The sequence below is a fragment of the Podarcis filfolensis genome (assembly GCF_964270895.1).
Source record: "Podarcis filfolensis genome assembly, chromosome: 7".
Lineage (NCBI taxonomy): Eukaryota > Metazoa > Chordata > Lepidosauria > Squamata > Lacertidae > Podarcis > Podarcis filfolensis.
Window position 1 is genome coordinate 55,454,500 of NC_139603.1, and position 25,777 is coordinate 55,480,276.

At 40.0% G+C, this 25,777-nt stretch overlaps 1 protein-coding gene across 3 annotated transcripts in view; it reads left to right on the forward strand.

Annotated features, from left to right (window-relative positions):
- CHD7 (chromodomain helicase DNA binding protein 7) overlaps nt 1-25,777 on the forward strand; it is a 141,804-nt gene that overhangs the window by 66,781 nt on the left and 49,246 nt on the right. For all 3 annotated transcript variants that reach the window (XM_083622814.1, XM_083622816.1, XM_083622815.1), the window contains exons 5-7: nt 11,759-11,897; nt 18,138-18,275; nt 20,367-20,432. In XM_083622814.1, coding sequence (XP_083478940.1) covers nt 11,759-11,897; nt 18,138-18,275; nt 20,367-20,432 — 343 coding nt within the window. The remainder of the gene's footprint in view (nt 1-11,758; nt 11,898-18,137; nt 18,276-20,366; nt 20,433-25,777) is intronic.

A 25,777-nucleotide genomic window follows, 5' to 3' on the forward strand; every position in this document is an offset into this window, starting at 1 on the left:
AACCTCTATTTCAGATTTGACAGCAATTCCCCATATCTCAGCTGGGCGATGATTTTAGAGACAAAGATCTTAATAGCTGGGTTGATTAACTGTCCGCCATTTGAATGGAAGAACCTATATAGCTGCCCAGTAGAACGGGAAAACATCAATAAGACTTTATAGTTGCCTTGGAAAAGAAACAAGTTTAATGAAAATTAAGTGGATCACAGTTTTCTCATATATGTAATACACTTGGAGGAAGTAATTTGGGCTTTGAAAACATGACTGACTTTGCATGAGCACAACTTGAAGAGAGCCTACATTATTTGGGGACAAGAACTATTACAGGTTTTGTTCTACGGAAATGTTAGTTCTTTTGTACCTGCATTGACACCATGAGAAAAACTGTCAATGTAGGGGGCTAATCTTCTATTGTGGGGAAGGGATATGATATTTCATCCCACTGAATGATGCCCTTGAATTTATTTATTTATTCATTCATTCTTTTATTTAAAATATTTATATACTTTATATTTTAAAAATACAAACAGAAATAATAACATGCAAACTTGACTGTTTATTTGTCTTTATGAATACAAAAGATATCCTAAAATGAGGTTGATTTGTGTCACCCTGTCAAAGTTTGTGTGGAATTTCAGAACTTTCTATTGGCTGCATCTATGGAAGAAGCTTTATATCTGTTACTTCCAGGGCCTACCTCTTAGCTGCATGAGTGTGTTGCTGTACTTACTCTGTAATTAACTGTTCTATTGTTAACACTGTGTATTGTCTGATAGAGAAGGGAAATGGCTAATGAAAGCTTAGGCCTATTGGAAAACACCCTGAACCATTATACAGGTAGCATGAACAAATTAAAAGTGTAGTGTTAATCATGGGTTTTAAACCTATTAATAAGTGCACATTTTAAAGCCTGTACTAATGCTAGCTTACTGAATTAATGGAAACTGTGTTGAAAGCGGTGCAACATCTGTGAGGAAAACTTGTTTTTATATGCCAGGTAGTGCCAAAGGCTAAGAAACTCATAATTGAATCAAGGTTTTAGGTTAATCAATAGGCTAAATCATTAATCTGCCAAGAACCAGTTACGTACTGAACTGATCAGACCAATCATTTATTTTCTTGATAAGCTGCAATGCTACAGAGAAAGAAAATAATAAGAATACTAAAATCTATTCAACTAAGGATAAATTCTGAGCACCGTAGCATAACTAAGGGTGTGAGGCAGTTCTTTGCATGGGTAGTGAAGTGCAGGTGTACAGCTGTATCTGAAGCCCGTCACCAGCTTGTAAGGATGTGTCCTTGAAGGTGGCAGTTGACTTACTTTGCTTCTGCTCAGCCCCTAGGACACATCCTGTTGAATTATTGATCCTCCCACCCAAGTAAGGGTTGTATCGTACACCTTGACAGTGACTACCCTGAACTGAAAATGGCCCTTCTCCCCCTATGGGAGCAACCTGTATGTAAGGGTTGGTCAGGGGGTCTGCCTAGCATGGCTGTGGAAGGGGGCAGGAAGAAGTGTGATATATATGGCAGCAGGATCTTTTGGACAGTTCTGAATGCTACTTTGTGCATATGAAGCCACCTCATTGTGTCTTCTGTATGACAGGAGGGAATCGTTTATAATATATTGATATTTGAATGAGAAATACTTCGGTTATAATTATTATTGGTATATAAAAACATGTAAGCCCTGCTTTATGCTTATTATCTTATTCCAATATTCAGTGGAAGAGTTAAGTGAGCATACATGCTAGTAATGTCCATTCGTAATGAATTACAGCAGTTTCCAACCGAAAGAGGCTTCAGGGGAAAATAACATAACTCAGTGGTAGAGCATATGTTCTAGATTCAGGCTCTGGCATCTCCAAGGTGGTCTGGAAAAGACCAGTGCATGGAGAGTATGCACTGAAAGTCCATGCAGACTAGGGGCAGGGAACATAACTGTCCTGAACACAGAGAGGCACACTTTGCCATTTTGACAGGTGGGTGAGGTCCCCATCTGTTAGTCACAATGTCATCAGATGACTTAAAAGTGAAAAGTTACTTTGTGGCTGCAGCTTGAGCTCCTCCTACAGAGGAAGAGCCTTTGCATCATCACCTGCAATTTAAGCCAGCAATGCAAAAGGATACTTGTGCTTACAGCAAGCCCCAGTAAGTGCAAATCCGTCTATGGTACTCAATCCCATGGGAAGAAATAATGCCCACCAACTTGGATGGCTTTAAATGAGGATTAGAAAATACATGGAGGTTACGACTGTATGTGACTACTAGACATGATGATTATACTCTACCTCCACAGTTCAGGGCAATATCATTCTGAATACCAGTGCTTGAAACCACAGGAGGGGAGAATGCTCTTTGGCTCAGGTCCTGATTGCACCTGTTTGGCCATTGTGAGAACAGGATGTTGGACTAGATGTGCCGTTGGTCTGATCCAGCAGTCTTTTCTTAATGTTCTTGCTGCAAGTGCCAATCAGCTCCTCATGGCTCCCAAGAAGCCTACTGGAATCACCCTTGCTATGGAGTTCCCAATGATATTACAGTTGATCAATGCTAGTTTTCTTTCACTGCCGACCAGTACTTTAAGGCTTCTGATCATTCCTTGGCAACCCTATTTCACATATGAGGTCAGTTGGACATGGTTTGAGGAAAACAGCCACACAGACTAAATTGGGACCCATGCTGGAACCCAACAAAAAATCATGTTAAGAACAAATTTCTGTTTTCTAAAGTCTACGGGCTAAAGAACTACTTCTAAGAAGGATGGGTCAACACTGCTGGAACAGTTTCTTTTTCTTCTTCTTCTTCTTCTTCTTCTTCTTCTTCTTCTTCTTCTTCTTCTTCTTCTCCTTCTCCTTCTCCTTCTCCTTCTCCTTCTCCTTCTCCTTCTCCTTCTTCTTCTCAAAACTGGTATAGATTTTTCAGTATTTTCCAGTGTTTCGACAATCTTATTTGGCTGTTTTTAAAATGTTTTCTGCATTTAAATTTGTAGGCTATGAAAACCTGCAGTGTTCTGAGAGAGTACAGATGACTATGAATTGACTCTTGTTGATAGCACTGAATTTGAATAGACTTAACCTTGAGAAATTGTGATGAAACCTATCAAAGGCAGAGCATGCTGGGAAAGTAAACTCTTGTGGTTTTCCTTGGTGTTTGTCACGCCACATTTTTCTTATAGTATTTAATTGCAGAGGTAATATAGGAAATAATTACTGTGAAACTCAAAACTAAGAGAAAGTTTGTTCACAATTTTAGGACAATTCGTGATCAGACTGAAGCATCCTTTCTCAATGGTGTTTTGCAACTCAATGAGACATGTGAAACTAAATATCCAACATTTATTTATGTAAACAGGGATTGCAAATTGTATAATTCTGCTGCCTGTTGTGTATCCCAAATGTTCAGTTCAGTAAGTCTTCCAACTGTGCATTCCATTGCAGCCAAGAACTGAGTTGGTTGAGTGGTCTTCTGGGTTGAGAAGTGTGTGGTTTTGTATGTGCCAATAAGCTTATAGTTACTGCCCCAGAAGGGCTGCAGAAGTTTCAATAGAAAGCTTATATAGCTGGTCCAGTGGTCCATGAAGGTTAATGACATCCAACCCTAGACAACTTTAGAGGAAGGGAGAAAGAAGAGCATTTTCCTTTTTGCTTGGGGATAGCTAGTAGGCTTGCTTCTGTTTTTGCACTTGAAGGGTCTCTTTCCCTTCTGACCTGTAGGATGGAAGGATGGAAAGTGAAGTAACGTGTATCTATAGATTTGTGTAGTGAAAGGTGGACCAGGTAATTTTGTTGAATTCATTTTCTGGGATAACTCAGTGTGGGAGAGCTCAGTTGGTAGAGCATGAGACTCTTAATGCCAGGGTCATGGGTTCAAGCTCCACATTGGGTGAAAGAGTCCTGCACTGCAGGGGATTGGACTAGATCATCCTCAGGGTCCCTTCCAACTCTATGATTCTGTTCCAGTGTCTCCTTTTCTTCTATCTTTCTCCCTAGATTATTCATTGATTATTCATGGGAAAGAATGCATCTGAACAGCATAGTGATCTAGCCTCTGAATAGTCTGAGATTTGCACACCCAAACTCTGTAGCCTTTTACCTGTGGAAAGTTGGGGAGTATAAGAGACCTAGGATAGATTTTGCAAGATGAGAGAGGAAAGAAATAAGATAGAGTGGGAGGAGGAAGCAGAGCACTTGGGAATTCTGAGGAGAGAGAGTGATTGTCACTTTTCCACACTCTTCAAACACTTTCCTACTCATAGTCTATTCCTATAAAAAGTTAGTATTCCAATACAATGCACCCTTATAGGTAGAAATATAATTTAATGTGTGCATGCGACTGTGAATATAAAACTGCTGTGAAAATTAAGTTAACTTACATAATTCTGAGCTCTGAATGGGTGCTATAAAACTGTTTAAAACACAGAATTCTCTTTGCATTGGTACAAACAGGGCCCTTCACACATTCATGGAAGATGCTTGGTCAGTAGTGACCCCTTAAAATGGGATTTGACAAATTCATTGAAAATGAGGCTGCCAAGGGTCACTAATCACAATAGCTGTCTTTGCATGCTAGGGAAGTCCCTAACTCATCAAGGGTTTGAAACTCATTGGCTACTCTCACCTGGTTTAGCCAGCCAGTCAAAGCCATTTCCTGAGGTGTGGCCACAGTCACATGCTGACAGCTTCTAGGAGCCACAGGTGAGGCCTGAGTGCAGGGTAGAGACCTAAGACCAACAAACTACCCCACAAGGAGCACAACATGTCCCCCAACAGATATTCTATCCCTCCTTTAACACCCCACGGTAGGTTATACATACTAAAAAAAGTCCTCCTTGTGGTCTTCTCATAGGTATCTAATTAAACACTCTGGGTAACAGGACACTGGAAAAGATAGGCCTTTGGTCCAATCCAGCAGGATCCTGCTTACAGTCTTATGCTTCTCTACAAGTTTAACATAGCTGGGGTGTGGGTGTGGGTGTGAATAAGTGAGTGTGTGAAAATATCTCAAGTACATCTCTCTACCTGCTATGCAATCTACTGAAAAGATGTCTGAAAGATCTATGCACTTAGTATACCTATATCATTGCAGTGTCCTTTAATATATGTTATTCTATGGGATAGAATACATCTTGGTGAAGTGCAAAGGGAACCAAAGAGTGCCAGCACTCTGGTTGTTGTCTTTTGTAAAATCTATCCTGTATATAAAATCCTTATTTTTATTATCATCATGTTTAAGTGTGAAATGATGCTTAAGAGACATGAAGTTCAGTACCATCATAGTGTTCGAAATTCCTGTTGTTCTAGGCACATTTTGCGACAGGGAATTTCATTAGTGTGAGCTATTTCTGAGCTCTGAGTATTAGTGGGGTGGGCTGGGGAAGGACTAGGCCATGTGAAAAATCAACATAATATTTTAGCTGCTGTTCATTCATTTTCTGTTTTGTATTCCTATTATTCAAAAAGCGCCTAGACATTCCGTTGTGCTCATAACCTAAGTTTAAGGGGCCATTTAGCTCCTAGCTTTCATATCTCAGTTTCTAAGACTGGTTGTTAGAAGCCATAGTTCCATTTTTCATTTGATCCAGCTTCTGATTCATCGGTGCTTATTCAGTGTATCTGACTGGGGTCTGGATGCAAATAAACTGATTTCTAATTCTAGATAATCTCATTCCAAAGTAATCATAGTTGTCAGGCTTTTTAATATGTTGGGAAGGGGAAATTGGGAATACCTGACACTGATGAAATTTATTTTCTCTGTAACTTGACCTTATATCTTGTGGGTTCGTTCTGGATCTGCCCTTGACATTGCCACTTTGTGAATAGGAAAACTTCTCATCAATTCCATTTTATGAGCATTCTTTAACCCTCTGTCATAGATAGCCCCTGTGAGTTTGGTCCTTGTAATATGCTTTACGTGTTTCTTTCCTTGATTTTCCAGAGGTTCATAAAGTTGGAATGGGACCCAAGGGTCATCTAGTCCAACCCATTGCAATGCAGGAATTTCAGCTAAAGCATCCATGACAGATGGCCATCCAACCTTTGTTTAAAAACCTCCAAGGAAGGAGAGTCTACCACCTCTTGTGGGAGACTGTTCCACTACTGAACAGCTCTAACTGATGCAGATCATTCTGTCCTCATTCATACACTATACTGAACCAAACCATGGCTTAGCTGCTTGGCACAAACAAGAAAATGTACAGACTTCCAGAGAGATTGTCACTGCTTTGTTCCTTTCTAGTCATTCTGCTGTTGTGCTGAGTTATATCATTGCATTGCTTAGTGTGTCATCCTAATCCAGTCTCATGGTTTAGATCTTGCAGACAAACCATGAGCTTCAAACCATAGGACAAACCTTGGTTACAACTCGTTATTTCTCTGGAAAGAACTAAACTATGAGCCTGGGTCTGGGTGACACGCTAAGTCAAACCATGGTACAGCAACAGAAAAACTGGGGAGAACTGGCTGTAGTCTCCTCACCAGGAGCCCACATACTTTCTCACTCCTGCTAAGTCAGGGGTTGGCAACCTAAGGCCCATGGGCCGAAAGTGGCCCACGGAGGCTGTTTAACCGGCCCCCGAGCCGGCCCCAAACCAAGCTGCCCACTCGGTGAGTCCCCGCACACTGCCCTATACTGGCACAGCATAGCCCGGGGACTCTCTTCCGTGGCTCCGGAAATCTCTTCTGCGCAGGCACGATTTCTGGCGCCATGGACATGTGCAGACACAACTTTCTGCATCGTGCTGCGCCAGCCCAGCCCACGGAGGATCTCTGTGGGAGTGATCCGCCCCATGCCTGGTAAGCCTTGCCGACCCCTGTGCTAAGTCATGGTTTGGCTTAGGTGAAAGCCTGATCACACACAGTCTCCTAGCACAGAATGTTTGCTGATATTTTTGTACATTTTTTTTGTCTCCTCTGACTACTAACAGTGTTCTCAGCAAAATTTAATGTGCTGGTCTTAATGTACAGTCATACCTCGGGTCCCAAATGCCTTGCGAGTCGAACGTTCCGGCTCCCCAACGCCGCAAACCCAGAAGTGAGTGTTCCAAACATCCGACAAGGCTTCTGTGGCTTCCGATTGGCTGCAGGAGCTTCCTGCAGCCAATCAGAAGCCGCGCTTTGGAAGTTGAATGTTTCAGAAGTCAAACGGACTTCCAGGACGGATTCTGTTCGACTTCCAAGGTATGACTGTATATATTGAGCCCATTGTACCTGAGATTATGCCTAGTTTCCCAAAGTATTTTTTAAAAAATGGTTTATGGAAGTATAGTTATCATTACTGACGATCTCACCATCACTGACCATTACAGTAGCAGGGTATTACAGCATGCCGCATGCAGCATACAATATACCCCCCAAGCGGTAACACACCTATATAAATCAAGGCATCCATATTTCCCAAGCATAGGAGCTAACTCCTAGGGGTAGATGTCCCCTCACTCCCCCATAAACTAGTTGAGGGGGCCAGGCCCCCACAAAGTTGGTTTGCATTGCCATTCAAATGGTGTGAGAACACCACATCTTGTGATCAATTAAGTGGGGTGGGGCTTATCTCTCCCTCCCCCCCCCCCCAATATTTTATTCAAGTTGGCACCCCTCAAGCTGGCATGGATGGTGAATGTTGACCATATAAGCATAAGAAATAAAACCCCACTAGATGATGCGGAAGACCCACAATTAGAGACCCACAATTGATTAGTCCCCGTCCCCGTCCCCCGCCGCAGCAATGGCCAAAGTACAAGGTTTATTGACCTATTAGTGTTTCCTGTATATAGGTATAAAGACATTTTGTATTAAGCAACTAATAAGCTGAAATGATGATGATGATGATGATGATGATGATGATGATGATGTTCTCAAGGTTTCATAGAGAGCGGCTCTTGGTAAGTGCCTGAAGATTGTAGAATTCACACACACACACACACACACAGAGAGAGAGAGAGAGAGAGAGAGAGAGAGAGAGAGAGAGAGAGAGAGACTCTCAAACTAGACTCTCATACTTGTTTGGCTAGCCTTTTGAAGGCAGGGCTTGAGTAGTAAAGAGTGTTGTGTTTTAGCACCTGTTTATTTAATTTAGTAATTACAAACTTGTTTAATATGTGAATTCTTTGTTTTTATGTATAAATGATGATGGCAGCATAGCCTGTCCTCGAGCTTTGGGAAATTTGTAGGATAAGCATGTAAACAAATATATTTCCAATTACATCAAATGCTAAATTTACTGCTTCAGGATTGGTTGATTTGGCCCTGTTGGTTGCTTCTGTCTCAGCTGCATGTTTGGCAGTAGTTGCTTTTGTAGTTCCTGCCATTGAAGCCTTTTCTGCTGTTGTGTTGCTAACTATTCTTTTTAGTGTTCCCTGTATTTCTTTATTTCTAACCTTATTTTACTAGTGTGCTATTTTGTCCATTCCGCATCATTATACCATACTTGACATAGCTTATCCATGTTGTATAGGATGTCTTAACTTAGGCTTGATTCTGTGCATGTGTGAAACGTCAAAATATCTTGCTACAGCAGCTCTCAAAATACTTGTAATTTCCCCTCTATAATTTTTTTACAATAAATAATACTTGTAAGAGCAGTGCAGTCTCCAGTTGTCCCAAATGTACTAATTATGAATACAGTGATTAGGTGTATGAATGTTATTGTGTGCATGCAGATAATGGCTATTTTTTGGGGGGGGGGGAGGGTGTATGTGCAGTACCTGCAGGTAAATGTGGCTATGAATACCTTTAGGATGGCTTTGAAATTGGACTATAAGTAATTGTTGCCCATTGTAGACAGTTAATGTTCCAAATCAGCAGGTGAAATCTATATTAGTTTATCACCAAGCTGAAGACCAGGGATGTAAATGCTCTGAAGCTGAGACAGAGCATATCTTCAACTTTTCTTTCTAAACTGCCTGCTACAGAATGCAGACAATCCTTATCAAATTGTTTCCTTTAATTTGTCAAATATTTTATTAAACAGATAGGTTTCCTGGGCTCGGCTATTTGTCTGAAATTTGGAGTTGAAATAAATTGGATTCTAGGTGTGTTGTCATCCCTCTTGTATGAATAGTGTGCGTCTGTGCTTCTGTTTAGAAGGAATATAACAACTATTGGAAGTCCCATGTCAGAATACTGCATAGGGAGGGAAGTTGAATTATATAGGTCATGGACGAGCAGAAGGTAAATCAGCATCTACTGGATGACTTGCAGTAGATTTATAAAGATTCCCAACTTTCCATCAGTCAACAATAGCAACAATAAAGCAGAAACAAAAAAATAGGCTGCTGAAATAAATAAAGCTTGGGCAGAAATTAGGATTGAATTTTTGTGTGAAAGGATAGAGCTCAGTCCTGTGAACGAAAACAAATTCCTGGGCTGAGCATGTGTTTGAAGGCACCCTGCTTTTTAATTGTATGCCTGTCTCCCTGAGCCAATATTATGCACTTTGCTATGGATGGTGGACATTGAGGTTCTAGTAAAAAAACAAAAGTAGATTCTGCAGAACTGAAATCTATCTACACTTGAGGTAGGTCGCCAGTGATGAAAATGTTTTAGTTCATACTCTTACCTATTACTAGCTAGCTAGAAGGGAGGAAGCTTTCTGAATATACAGATTTTCTGCTTAAATTTCACTATGTGGCTTGCATGAAACCTCCTATGTTGCAAGCACTTGGAGATTCTTTATGTCCTGAACAATAGAAAAGACGGAATCATTAGCACTTTCTAGCCTTTCAGCAAATTGACATTTTATCAAACCTGCCCTGTGCTGTTCTTCAATATGTTACGCCAGTTACTCAAATGCAGTAGTGCACCCAGGGTACACTAACTGTTATTAAATTAAATGGTATGCTTAGCTCTGATTTATAGAGGTCACCAGCAAAAAGCACTAGCCTGTCAACTTGCTTTACCTGGCAGCAGCTCAACTACGACAGGCTTACCTTTGATTTAAACAAATTTGAGAAATATGTAAAGTTTGGGAAGCAGTTTTGCACTGATTTGATAAAAGAAACCACAAAATGCTGCAGCGCAGGTGTTGAGAATGTTTGAAAGCTGATTGAGGGAAGCAGATGGCTTTAGTCAGTGGCATCCAGCCAAAAGAGCAGGTGCTGGTCATGTGACCACTGGTTACCAGGGTAATCTGATTGCTCTTGGCGTGCAGATGAAAGGAAAGGGGCCCAGTGTTCAGCTGTAGTATTGTATAATTTGTGGCAGTTAGAGCGGAAATAAATGCTGGAAATGGAGCCTCATAGTAGGGGAGACTTCTGTCCATGTGTAGTATACACACTAGGGCAGTTGCAAAAGGAACTGTTGTACAGATTGATTAAAAAAATTGTCTTGTATCCCTTCTAAAGATATCAAACATTCTTAGTAATGTCAGGTTCTCATAGACATTGTGTGTGTGCGTATATTGTTCTTCATAATCTGAGTTTAAATAACAAATATTTAAAATTTGTATTCTTCAACTGCTATATTAAAAAAGAAATGGAGCACTTAATTAAGGTACCTCATGTTATAGACTATTATATGAAACACAGTGTTTTCAGTTTATAAATGTTCAGATATCTCCTGTCTTTTTTTTCTTCTGACGTTAATTTTGAGTATTTAGGTTAAAAGCCACAAATATGTTTGGCAGAAGCAATGAATATAGGTGTTTTAGGAACTTAAAATTGGGAAGGGGGACAGAAGTGAATATTGGATATATATGTTATTTCATCTTCCTGATACAGTTGCACTTTTACACACAAGAACCTGTATGTGTGTGAGAGAGAGAGGGAAAGAGAGGGAGGGATGGAAAGAGAGAGAAAGAATTAGAATTGCAAAATGTATCAGAGGAATGATACCTGAGTATTTGTAAGAATTTTGATAGGAAAGCTGCTTCCGTAGAAAATACTCCTAACATTCACATTGAGCTGACTCAGAATTTTATTTCTTTATTGCTTTCTACATTGTGCATATGGTATTCAAAAACCTCAAGTTGAAGATAATGGTAGCTTTGAATTCTAGCATGGCTTTGATATGTTGAAGGGGAAGCACCTAACCCTGTTCTGGCAAGTAAAAACTTCTACCTGCTTGCTGTCAGTATTCTGAGGTCAGAGTGAGTGTATAGCCTTCAAACCTTACTGGTTTTAGGAGAATCAGGACTTTCTCTACTAGGGCAGGATTTTCTTGCATGTCATCCAACTCTGTCCTTTCCCCCATTTTAATGGCAAGGCACATCCTGTGGTATGATTTCCACTTTTAGAAATATGAAGACTTATAAAAGAGAAAAAAACAAGAACACAATCCCTTAACATACACTGGGTTTTTTTAATACAGTGGCACCTCGGGTTAAGAACTTTGCTTCAGGATGAGAACAGAAATCACGCGGCAGAGGTGCGGTGGCAGTGGGAGGCCCCATTAGCTAAAGTAGTACCTCATGTTAAGAACACTTTCAGGTTAAGAACAGACTTCCAGAACAAATTAAGTTCTTAACCCGAGGTACCACTGTACTGTTATAAATCATCCCACTCTAAGCTCCTGTGTGTCTAATAGGCACTGGCTGTTGAGCTAGCATGCTTTTTTTCTTTTAAGTTTTGTGCTCTACTGGATGAATCTAGTAGAAAAGTGTATTGCAGAGATTTAACAGGTAGTAGTAATAGGATGCATTTAATACATTTTTAAAATTTTAAATTAGGTTGGAGTTCTTGAAGTAGCTATGATTAAATGGTTTCAAGTGTGTTCCATTCCATGTGGTGTAAAAAGCTTTGTTTATTCAACCACTCATGTTTTAGTAACAAGAAACCAGAATTGGAATCCAGTGCTGTGAAGAAAAAGGTCAACAAGGGAAAAGAAGGTTCTGAAAACTCAGATTTAGAAAAAACACCACCAGGATCACCACATCCTGAAGAAGAAGATGATGCAGGAGTTCAGGTAATACCACTGGTTATATTTTCATGCATAATTACAGAATGCAACAGCCTCATTTAGAAATAACACTGAAATATGGTTTAGTGTTAGGAGAAAAAGCAACAGTGAGCCTTGAGCTTATGTGCTCCCCTTCCTTCTCTAGCACTGCTAGCATTCTGGAAGGGAGCCGCTGTGCTTCCTCCTCTCCTATTATTCCTACCTTCTGCATCACATTGTTAAGGAATTTCTAATCAATAAGAGGACTTGTTTTCTATTTATTTAACTAAATTATCTTACTGGCCTTTGATGAGAGGCTCTGCCAAAAGCTTTTTCAAAATCCAAGTATATAATGCCTACTGAGTCACTTCATATATATTTTGGTTGACACTCTCAAATATTCCTAAAAATTTGGTGAGTCAGAAACCAATGCTCTCTTTCCAAGTCTTGTTTAAGAACGGTCCTCAACTTCAGAGTCTTTTCAGTTGCTCTGCATCATCTATAAAGATGCAAGTTAGACATGGGACCTCAAGCTTTTTAATAGATCCAAAGATTGTACAGTGGTACCTTGGTTTTTGAGCGTCTCGGAAGCCGAATGCTGAAAACCCAGAAGTAAATGCTTCCGTTTTCAAACACGCCTCGGAAGTCGAACAGCGTTTCCCCCCCCATTGACTTTGCCGGCTGCCCTTTGCACCTCAGTTGTCAAAACGTTTCAGAAGTCAAGCGGTCTTCTAGAACAGATTATGTTCAACAACTGAGGTACCACTGTATATCTCTTGTTTTCTCTTCTCTGCCCTAAGTACAAGCAGCAGCAGTTTTGAAGTGAAACACTTACAACAGAAGGGCTCTCCATCTCCAGTCACCAGGTTTCAGGGGACAATAGGCTTCTAAGTTAGATGGCTTCAAAATTGGCTATTGGGGCTGTTCAGAAAGTTGTGTTGAATGCAGAATCCAACATTCTCCATTTTTATTCTAAAAATGCAGCAGTATATAGAAATTTATATTTGAAACAGGGCAACGCTTGGAAAAATGGGAACATAGTAGTGATCAGTGACCAGGCGGTTTATAAAAAGATTTCTAAACTAACTTTCAGGATATAAATGCTCTCACACGACAGCTTACAGTACTAAAATCAAAAGTGATAATATATAAAAATAGCAATTTTAAAATGCATGCATCCTGTAAAATGACCAGTGAATCTGAAGCACAGCAGTTAATGAAGTGCAGAATGGTCCTGTCCCCTCCTGCCACTGGTGCCTCCATGGAAGGTGGCTAATCCAGGAGCGGCCCCAAGTTGCACACCTGCCTCTTCATAGGGAGTTGCTGTATTACAACAATATCTGCAGGGCTACAGGTTTTCCAACTCTGGTATAGATGTTGACAAACCATGGGGAACAAGGTAGAACCTCGAGGCACCCTGAAAGCCTCTGGTATAGGAACGGAACAGAAATCTCCCAGCACCGCCATCTAGATCCATTCCCCAGAAGGGAGCATAATACCATGTGTCATCCCAGACAGGATACCATGGTCAGTGGTATACAAAACTGCTGTGAGGTGCGGCAAAACCGACAGGGTCACTTTCCACATTGATTCCCTGGTGTAAATCATCCACCACGGTGGTTTCTGTCCCAAAACCAAAAATAAGATAAGTCTGTAGCTGGGAACATTCCTCTTGTTCTTGGAACGTCATTAAAAATGGTAAATTTGAGATTGGGTGATTAATTTTCCAGAGCCAATGGATCTAAATTTGTCTTCCTTATAATGATTTTACCACTTCCACCTTCAAGGTAGCTGGAATTAGACCTGGTTGCATTTCTCCTGAAGGAACAAGTATGTAATCTGTTCCTTGATTCAACCTTTCAGGCATATCATAGGACCACCGGCCCTAAAGAAGCTGCATTGGCTGCCAATATGCTTCCAGTTTGCATTCAAGGCAATAATGAAAATGCTGAGACTAAATAGCTTGGGACCTCAGTACCTAGGGGGAACACCTCTCCACATATATTCCTGCCCAAGAATTATGGCCTGCTGGTGGGTGGCGGCCCTACTCACATCCTTTTTTTTTTTTTTAAATATTTTTATTTTTCCATATAAACACAATACAACAAACATAAACATACAAAAACAAAAACAAAACAAAAAACATGTATCATTTCATATCCTAATTTCATATCCTATCTTCCCCGACTTCCTCATGCTTCCCCTTTCTGTATTCCAAATTCTTATCGATTGTTCAGCAAATCTTCCCTTATTTTAATTTAAATTTAGACTATTCTTCCTTATTTTCCTTGTCTTAACCATTGCTAATAGTAACCATTTACTTTCCAGTCCAACATCATTCTAACTTTCATTAACTTTATGATATTTCTTTAAATAGTCCTTGAATTTTTTCCATTCTTCTTGCGCTGCTTCTCTTCCCTGGTTTCGGATTCTGCTCGTCATTTCTGCCAAGCCCATATAGTCTATCACCTTCATCTGCCATTCTTCCAGTGTGGGTAGTTCTTGCGTCTTCCAGTACTTTGCAATGAGTATTCTAGCTGCTGTTGTAGCATACATAAAGAAAGTTATATCCGTCTTTAACACCCCTTGGCCGACAATACCCAAGAGAAAGGCCTCTGGTTTCTTGGGGAAAGTATATTTAAATACCTTTTTAAGTTCATTATAGATCATTTCCCAGAATGCCTTAATCTTCGGGCAGGTCCACCAAAGATGAAAAAATGTACCTTCAGTTTCTTTACATTTCCAACATTTGTTGTCAGGCACATGGTAAATCTTTGCAAGCTTGACTGGGGTTATGTACCACCTATATATCATTTTCATAATGTTTTCTCTTAAGGCATTACATGCCGTAAATTTTATCCCGGTGGTCCACAACTTTTCCCAATCAGCAAACAAAATATTATGACCAATGTCCTGAGCCCATTTAATCATGACCGATTTAACCGTTTCATCTTGTGTATTCCATTTCAGCAGCAAATTGTACATTTTGGACAAATTCTTAGTACTGGGTTCTAACAGTTCTGTCTCCAATTTTGATTTTTCCACCTGGAAGCCAATTTTACTGTCCAGTTTAAACGCTTCATTAATTTGATGGTAGTGGAACCAATCTCTCACCTTCCCTTTTAATTTCTCAAAACTCTGCAATCTCAATTTGTCCCCTTCCTTTTCCAAAATTTCCCAGTATCTTGGCCACTTGGACTCCATATTTAACTTTTTAACTGCCTTAGCTTCCATTGGCGACAGCCACCTTGGAGTTTTATTTTCCAGCAAGTCTTTATATCTGTCCCAGACATTTAGTAGTGCTTTTCTGACAATATGATTTTTAAAACTTTTATGTGCTTTAACCTTGTCGTACCACAAATATGCATGCCACCCAAAAATGTTATTAAAACCTTCCAAATCCAAAATGTCTGTGTTTTCAAGAAGTAGCCATTCTTTCAGCCAGCAGAAAGCTGCCGCTTCATAGTAAAGTTTGAAGTCTGGCAGGGCAAACCCCCCTCTTTCCTTTGAATCCGTTAGTATCTTAAATTTAATTCTGGGCTTTTTGCCCTGCCAGACAAATTTAGATATGTCTTTTTGCCACCTCTTGAAACAATCCATTTTATCAATTATTTGCAATGCTTGGAACAAAAACAACATTCTTGGCAATACATTCATTTTTATAGCTGCAATACGGCCTAACAAGGAAAGCTTTAAGTTGGACCAAATCTCCAAATCTTTTTTCACTTCTCTCCAAGTTTTTTCATAATTATCTTTAAACAAATTCACATTTTTAGCTGTCATATTTATACCCAAATATTTCACTTTTTTAACCACAGTTAACCCTGTCTCGTTCTGAAACCTTTCCTTTTCTATCTGTGTCAAATTTTTCTCCAAAACCTTTGTCTTAGACTTATTCAATTTAAATCCTGCCATTTGACCAAACTCTTGAATTATTTCCAAAACTCTTTTCGTGCTAGCTTCTGGCTCTTGTAATGTAAGTACTAAGTCATCTGCAAATGCTCTCAGTTTATATTGTTTAGCTCCGACCTGAATCCCTTTAACCAACTGGTCCCTCCTAATCATATTAAGCAAAACCTCCAGGACCGATATAAAAAGTAATGGGGAGATAGGGCACCCCTGACGTGTCCCTTTTTCAATCTTGAACTCTTCTGTAACCACATTATTTACAATTAGTTTGGCTTTCTGTTCAGAGTATATTGCACCTATACCATTTTCAAACCCTTGGCCTACCCCCATCCCCCGGAGGTTCTTCAACATAAAACTCCAAGAAATGTTGTCAAAGGCTTTCTCGGCATCCACAAATATCAAAACAGCTTTAGTGTTTATGTTCACTTCCAACTTTTCCAAAATGTCAATTATATTCCTTACATTGTTCGACAAGTGCCTTTTTGGGAGAAAGCCCGCTTGGTCCCCGTGAATCTCCTCCATCAAAACTCTCTTCAGTCTTTTTGCCAAAATATCAGCAAAGATTTTGTAATCCACATTCAATAACGAGATGGGTCGGTAGTTTTTAAGTTGGGTCTTTTCAGTCTCTGTCTTTGGTATAAGTGTAAGGCCCTACTCACATCCCACCTCTAGGAGCTGTACAGAGAGTTCTTTTTGCTGTAGTGACCCTGTTATGGAATGTTCTTGCCTTGGAGGCCCAGCTGTGCCTGTTGTTGGCTGTATTTCACCACTAAGTTAAAACCTGGCTTTTTACTCAGGCATTTGGATCATGTGGGGGTGGTTTAGTGTTTGACCGGCTTATGTTATTCATTGGTGTTAAATATTTTTATGCTGAATATGGCTATTACGAATTAGGCTATTACAAATTATTATATTTGTATTTTTGGTGTGCAAGAATTGTTGCTGTGTGCCATCCTGAGATGAACTAATGGGCTAGATTGGAAATATTTAATAAATATCTAAACATTTAAATAAATAAGTAAACGAACTACATAAGTTACTTAACAGGGTCTGTATAGATACCCAGTCTTGGCAGATTTTATTAGCAAAGATGAGCAAGAATCCAGTGTGCCAGGTCATTGATTTCAATGCTCCAAGTAGCTTGTCAACATCCTCAGGATGCACAAGCTGAAAATAATAATAATAATAATAATAATAATAATAATAATAATAATAATAATAATAGCAGGACCACGTAGTGGTCTGGCTGTATCCCTATTGGGTTCTGACCATACTACTAGTTTTCTTTTGCAAAATGCAGCAAGTAGGCACATTGATTTAAGGGTCTTAGATATTAAATTTGTTGCTCTTGTGTTAAGCAGGCATCTGGTCACTTAAAACAGCTACAACACTGTGAGGATGCAGTGGTGGCAGAAAAGCAGGCTTTCATTGCCATCATCAGTGCCAAATAGTAGTATGTATGATCAAATCCAGTCTGTGTTTGGCCACATTCATCATGATTTTTTTCTGCCACCTGTGCTCCATTTGTTGACTTTGTCATCTAACAACCCTCAGATCCTAATACAAAGGAGCTGAATTAACACTATGACTTTGCTGAAGACATTCAGGAGCGATCATACTGATAGCTCTACTCATCTCCTGATTCAAGAGCCAGCTAGGATTTCAATAAGATCCCTGGCCTAAACTTCTGGGAAATTCCCCAGCATAGGAGCCAACTTCTAGGGGCCGTGGGGGCTTCGGCCCCCACAATAAAATATTTTAGGGAGGTGGGCATGAACTGTGTCATGTGATCAATTATGCAGGGCAGGACTTACCTGGTCCCCCATAATATTGTATTCAAGTTGGCACCCCTGTTCCCCAGGGATACCAGTAAACATTCTGGGTCCCTAAATCTTCTTCTGCAGACCATCAAAATAATTTCTCTAATCTCTCCAGAGATTGGATGCAGCATTCCACTCTAATATCCTACCACTGAGCAAATAATACTTTAACTTATTTGGTATATTTCTTGTTAATTGGTAGCATGAAAATCTCTATATGGAATCTTCTAAAGCGAAATTTCTCCAGGAGGCACACTCTGGCCTCTTTCCTGTTGTGCTCTTTCACCTGTGGCATCTAGTATATATTTCTTCTATTTTTATTTGATTTACTGCAAAGTTTTAATTGTGCTTCATAATGGAAAGCAGAATCATTTCCCATTCTGTAGAATGGGTTGGGCACCTGCTTTTGTGATAAGGCCCTTGAATTCCTTCTTTCCCTCTGCTTTCAAAGGGGAATAGATTTCTCTCTCGAGGACTATAGTCCTGCTAATCAATAGGATGAAATTTTACAATGCAGGGTGGTTTTTTTCTTTTTCAGAAGAGGCGCTCTAGCAGGCAGGTTAAGAGAAAGCGTTACACAGAAGACCTTGAGTTCAAGATTTCTGATGAAGAAGTTGATGATGCAGATGGTGCTGGAAGAAACTCCCCTTCAAATACTTCTCAGTCTGAGCAACAGGTCTGTTCATATTTATGCTCTTCAAATGGGTTAGACTGAAAATTCTTTATAACCATTTAGGCTGTAAAACATTTAAGTGTTGACTTTGCTTCCAAGGGACTTCCATCTCAGCTTGGCTCAACATGCCAAAGGAAATTAGTTGTTTAGGTTCTTAAAGGCTGTGCTCATTCAAGTTTTCTTTACAAGCCTACAATATGTAATTCAACACAATTTAGTGAAATTAATGGTCTCTGTTGTAAAGCCTAAAACTAGGCTCCAAGGAGACTGAATTTACCTCTGTGAATTCAGTGGTCTGGCTTCTATGACTTAATAAACCACTTAAGCTTGTCTCCTGCTGTCAGGCACTATAAGAACCCCTTTATGAAATTACTGTCTTGTAGTAACCAGCAGGATATGCTTTATTTTCTATGCAATGTAAATGATGGATAAAATAGGCTGAATAAAATGAAGGGCGATAATGTGAAATGACTCCTTTAACAATTTTTTTTTTGTAGTAGTAGTTTTTTGATGTCGCTACTTCACTTAACTAACTTGGGAAACCATTGCTGAAAGTGCACACACACTTAAATATTAAATTGGTAATTAATATGTTAAGTTTTCTTAAATTTTATTTCTGATATCTTGAGCTGAATATCTCCAAGAGGAGGTGTGTGGATAAGGGGCATCAATATTGTTTTGAAATTTGATGTTTTTGATCAACTACAGAAGAATTTATTCTTATTCTCTGCAAAACTGAGGGTGTCATTATTACTGCAAAGCTATGTAACAACAAAATGACGGCGACAACAAAATTCCTTAAGATGCTTTCTGGGTCAGATCTTTGGTCCGGCTACTCCAGAACTTGCTTTCCAACAGCAGTCAGCAAGATCCTTCCAAGCATGAAAGCTGGATATGAAACTGGAAGCAAAATGCTTCTGAACATGAAGATACCATACAGCCATGTGACTAGTAGCCATTCATATCCTCATGGATCTATCTGATCTCCATTTAAAAGATACCTGAGTGACTGTTACAACATCTTGTTTTAGTGAGTTCTATAAATTGTGTGAAGAAGTACTTCCTTGTGTCTATTCCAAATCAATTACTAATCAAATTTGTAGAAAGCAGTGTGGGTTAATTGTGTTGTGCTTATTTTCTTGCCTATTAATGCTCCTCTTTGTAAAGTGGTGACTGTGAATTCTAGTATTTGGAGTGAAGAAGAAAAACGTCTCACTCATCCTTAAACGGTCTCCACACCATAAATAATTTTATGAACCTGCATTATGTGCCTTTAGACATTTTTCTCCTGGTAGAGAAAAGCCAAACCTATTGGCTGTGAATTGGTGGCTAACTTGGAGCCACCCAGTGAGCCTCATGGCCAAGTGGGGATTTGAACCTGATCTTAGTCATAGTCTGGCTCTAACTGCTGTACCACAGTGGCTCTTACAACTCACAATGGCTATATATTACCTCCTGTATCAGGCATTTTACATATGAATGCTGGTTGCTGGGGATCATGAATAGGAGAGTGCTATTAACTCATGTACGTCTTGTAAGCTTCTCATAGACATTTGGTTGCCCACTATGAGAACATAGTACTGGACTCAGTAGGCCTTTGGGCTTCTCCAGTATAGCTCTTCTTAATGTTCGTAGCTCCAGAAGCATAAGCTCTTCCTCCTTTTTTTCTTTTCTTCCAGTTCTTTATCCTTCTCTTTCAGTTTCTCTTGCTCCTTTTTAGCATGTGAAACACTGCTAAATATATATACACAGGGAATCCTTGGAAATGTGGAAAACAAGAGAGAGTCTAGGATTTATTTATTTATTATTTTGCTTCTTGGTGGTTTTTCAGACACAGGGGAGGAGTCGGAGAAAATGGGAGGGGGGGTAATACCATAAATATCAATTCTGCCCCAGCTACCATTAACTCGGCAACACCAGAAAAGGAGTGATAAGCTATTTTCTTAAAATTTGTGCCACTGAACTAAACTCCATAATGTTCACCCTCGTATTGAAAGAAAGTATTATAAGTTCATCAGGATCTCTATAATCAGATTAGTTGCTCCTTTGCACTTTTTTTCACCTATGTAACTACTGTGAAATGTTCAATTGTAGGAATCTGCTGATGCTGAAGGTCCTGTCGTAGAGAAAATCATGAGTAGCCGTACAGTCAAGAAGCAGGTAATTTAAACAAAACAAAACTTCATATCTCAGTGCTTGTTTATTTCATATTTGCTAAACAAAAAAATGGATTTCACAAGTGGTTTTCAAAACCAGTATATGCAACTGAAAATGCACGTTTAATCTGCCTATCCCACTAGATTAAATTAAGGTGATTTTTAAATCAGTGATTTAAATCACTACTTAATAATGAGCAAGATACTGTGCAAGGAAATTGGAAAATGGGAAGCTCACAGTGGAAGATCATGAAACACCACAAAACAGCTTCCTTAGACAAATAGCAACAAAATACTGGGGGAAAATACTGATTGGGACACTCCATTATTGTAATAGTGGGATCTTTATAGGGAGGTATTATTAGATTTGTATTTTTGCAAGTGTTATCATCGTGTCATGTGAATATTTGAGACTCAACAAGTTCTGCATGCTGCTTGTTCACTGCCTTTTGTTCCTGTGATATAACTCACTATTCCAAGAACATTTAGCCTGGATTAATGTTTAACTCACAACATCAAATACTTTTTCTGCATTGGTGCAAGGAGGCAAAAGATAGAGGCATTCAGAAACTTTCATTTTTGCTTTGAAGCATTAAACTGTGGTTAACACTAAGTAGTGTAAGTTTTGCTCCAGTTTTTAGAATATTTTTAGTATAATTACTAGTTTCTGATTGCAAACATTGTTTCTTAATTATGAGTTCTTTTCATTTTTTGAAAAATATACATATTACTGTCATTATTTTGGTGAATAATCTCCTTCGTCCAATAAGCTCCTCTGTTGACAGTCTGGAATTGTTTACCTCTGAGGTATCTTATATTGTGGCCTTTTTCTATTGCTTCTGCTAGATTTTGACTATCTGATGCTCAACTTTTTCAAATATTATTAAAAATTGTAGTCCCTTGATTCCTCTAGGACCATATACTCTACTTTTAAAAAATGGGAATCTGAAGGCTTGTCATACTTTATTGTAAAGTTGTTGCTAATTCTTCTCCCAGCTATGACTACTGAATTTGTCATTTGCCATAAATCAGAATGGGCCTTTTCAGTGGTGACCACCTGTATGTGGAATGCTCTCCCCAGTGAATGCCTAAGAATGCCTAGTGCCATCATTGTCATTGGGCCTATTGTCTCAGTAACTCCACGTGGTACATGTCTGGGATTACCTCAGGTATTAATGCAAAGAACACGCACAAGACTTCTCATGCACATGTCCCTGGGGAGAGCATTCCATTGCATGGAAACATTATGTCAAGCACCACCCACTGCTGTGTGTTGGAAACAACCAAATGCCTTTGAAAATGTGTGCACTCACATGCCAATTACGCACATAGACCCATATCTAAATAACCCATTTCTGGTAATAAGCTGAGATCTGGAAGCATCCTGGTTGCAACCCAGTTTTAGGCCTGGCTTTGACACCAAAATTGCCTTGGTCACCGTGGTTGGTTACCAGTGCAGGGAGAGAGAAAAGGGGAGTGCAACCTTCTTGGTTCTTCAGACTCTTGGCAGCTTTTGATACCATTGGCTCTGGTGTCCTCCTTGCGTGGCACTATGAAGTGGGAGTTGAGGGCATGGTGTTATGGTGGTTGCCCACCTCCCTCAGGACAGCTTCCAGAAAGCAGCATTGGAGGGCTTCTGCTTGGCCCCATTGTAATGCTGCAAGGTATGAAAGGGTTCCTTTCTCTCCACTAGGCTCTTTAATATTAATATGAAGCCACTTGGTTGAGGTCATCTGGGGATTTAGGGGCATGGTGTTGTCAGAATGCTGATGATATCCAGCTCTGTGTCAACCATATTGGACGAGGCAGTGCAGGTGGACAAAGGCCCATAAACAGCCTGAATTCTGACAGGTTGGGGGCACTGTTGGGTATGTCACTGAACACCAGTTGTGATGGTTAACAATGGGGGAGAATGCTGTGTTCTGATAGATACACAGGGTTGTTCTTAAGGTTGCATGATTTGCAGAAAAATAGATGTTAAGATTCTTGAAGCTGAGGAAATGCCCAAGTGAACAGAATAATATATACCTTTATAATCCCTCTGATTTTGTAAGTTAACACTTTTTTTACAATATATGGCCTGAATTACCACAAACCAGTGTTTCCCAAACTGATCTATGGAACTCTGGGGTTCTGCGAAGCAGTCCCAAGGGATTCCATGAAGAAAAATGTGTGATTTCCATTGAGCCTCCACAATGGGGATTAAATGCAGTACTTGGGCAACTGTATTGGGAATCCCTTCCCCTTCTTTCCTTCCCTCTCTGTGCTGTTGGGAAACCAGGATGGCAATGCTGGTTTCCCTCCACAGCCTTGCTACTGGGTTAAATGTACTGTTCAAGGAATTGTCCTTGGAATCCCTCGTTCAGTTGCAGCCTGACGCAAGGGTAAATTTTACTATGGGGATTAATTCTGCTCTTTAGTAAAGTGTTGGCTTTAGCACTCTCATAGAACCAACTTTCAATATTGTATTCATATTTTTAATACACTTTGGGGTGGAAATCCTGTTAAGACTATTGAGGGATAATAGGTCCCTTCAATTATTTACTATGAATCCAGTATTTTTAGTGCATTTTAGGTTTCTGTTTTGCTTTCTCTTCTATTTTCTCTTCCAGAGCTTCCTGATAGCCCAATAAGGAGTTTTAAGTTGTCACTGAGGAATACAGTGTTCCCCAGTTGTTTGTAATTTGTGTTACACTATTTTTATGAATATTGAATATGACACCAATAAAATATAATTAGTTTGTCAAACTAGAGTCATATTGAAATCAATTATTAACTTTATTTCCAGCTAAGAGTTGGGTGTGAGACCAATAGTGTCCCAAATTCTTTAAAAGCCTTAGAAGGAGGAAACTGGCTAGGGAAAAGGTTGGATCTTTGGACATCAAGGGAATTAAGTGTATACTAAAGGTGGAAATAGAGATTGCCACCTATTGTGGGTATCTTGAGTCGTGTCTAAGTCAGTGATGGATCTGGCAATGAACTTGGGCTACTGTACATGTTGATGCATACATGCAGTCACTCCAGCCTATTTCTGATGACTTTACACTGTTGTAGATTGGCCCACTCAAAAGTGAGGATGCTGGCATTCCACCACCAATCTGAGTGTGTGTAAAATGTTCCTGAAGATGTTGTGGCGCCTTTAGAGGGGGAATCATTGGAGAGGGCAGTGGGTGCAGCACTAGAAAGGCATGTGCTTGAAAGTAGTAGCAGTGCTGGCCCCAACCCTGTCCTGAAGTTGAAGGAATCATGGACCCCAAGGGTCATCTAATCCAACCCCCTGCAATGCAGGAATCTCAGTTGAAAGTATTCATGACAGATGGCCATCCAACTTCTGCTTCAAAACCTCTAAGGAAGGAGAGTCTCCACAATCTCCCATTCTATTGTAGAAAGGAGTCTTTCTGGACTGACCAGGTGGCTTGTAGTTGTGGTTTCTTGGGAACAAACAAGTCTTGGTTAAGCTAGTCGACCTTGTTCAAACTGTCAAACTATGGTTAAACTATTCAAACTATGCCTTAGTGTTTCGTGCACACCAGGTCAGAAACTTAAAACTAATGTTGTGCCTAGTGCAAGTGACTTGGTTTCCTGGATGATGTTGATAATGATAATTTATTTATAACCTACCCATCTGGCTGGGACATTTGGCTGGTCTGGGTCTTTCCCCTGAAGAGGGTGGCATTGCAGTGGCACATTTCCTCAAAGAGCCGGGGGAAATGGCATCATTCAGAAACTGATCTGCAAGGCCTTCCTGTACATGTGGTAAATAATAATAATAATAATAATAATAATAATAATAATAATAATTTTTTATTTATACCCCACCCTCCCCAGCCAAGGCCGGGCTCAGAGCGGCTTACAAGCAATAATAAAAACAAGATGTATGATTACAACTTAAAAACAAAAATAAAATACAACATTAAAATAATGGAACATTAAAATATTAAAATGTAGCCTCATCGCAGGAGGAGAAGGAAAAGAAAAAAGAAAGAGAGCAAGGGAGGGAATCAAATTGGCTTCAAGCCAAAGGCCAGGCGGAACAACTCTGTCTTACAGGCCCTGCGGAAAGAAATCAGATCCTGCAGGGCCCTGGTCTCATGAGGCAGAGCGTTCCACCAGGCCGGAGCCAGAGTTGAAAAGGCCCTGGCTCTGGTTGAGGCCAATCTAACTTCCTTAGGGCCTGGGACCACTAGGGTGTTGTTATTTATGGACCTTGAGGCTCTCCGTGGGGCATACCAGGAGAGGCGGTCCCGTAGGTACGAGGGTCCTAGGCCGCGAAGGGCTTTAAAGGTCAAAAGCAGCACCTTAAATCTGACCCTGTACTCCACCGGGAGCCAGTGCAGCTTGAAAAGCACTGGGTAAAAAAGAATGATGAACATTGTGACCTCCTCATCCCATGCCCTCTGAGAGTCAAGGGATGCTATAAATTGGCTATCCTATCTGTCCTCTTCAGCCAGCAAAGGCAATAGTTTTTAAAGGTTTGGGGAGGCCATTCTGGAGGGTTGCTACAGCTGACCAACACATCATTTTGCTAGTTCATTGCACTAGAAAATGGAGCAGATGGAGGCAGATTTCAGAATTCCTACTGTGGATCTGGAAAGCCCACCTCTTAAAGAAGGTGCAGAATACACACAGAAACACAAAAACACCAAGGTCAGGGATTACTGTTTCTAGGTTTGTGAAAACAGAATGGAGACTTCAGGGCACCATGTGGGTTGTTAATCAGATGTTTGCACAGAAAGTGCTAATTACCCTGAAGCCATGAGTTGCAAGTTGCAAGCTATAGTCCTTTCTTATGGGCAGTATTGGGTGTTGATTGCAAGCTCACGTGAAAGTTTTTTTTGGTCCAATAATAGTATTTTTCCCAACAATTGCTGGGTATCCCTGTTTTTAAACAAATCATATATGAATGGTGCTACAATTTAAGAAAGTAAATTGGTGTGCGGTGTATGGTTGGTTTAACTTTGTTGCTTCCTTATTCATCCTATTTTAGATGTTAGTAGGGTGAACTGGCCTGTGGTCACTTTAAATTTCCTCCTCCTTGGCAGCAGCTGCAAAGCTACCTGCCTTGTGAGGGAGGACGTAGAGAGAGGCAGGGAAAGAAGTCTGTTGGTAGGCAGAGTTAGGAGTGAGTTTATGAGACAAAGCACCAATGAGAGCCACTGAGCCATGGGAACTGATTGGTTTTTCTACCTCTCTTGCCACATGGTTTCAGTGAGCATCTGGGGCGGGGCAATAAATTATATCAGGTATGCACATAATAAGCCAAGCTTCATAAGTCATCCACAAACCATGGCTTATGATTGTGGTTTGTTGGGAAGAAACAAGCTATGGATAAACTACAGTCATACCTCA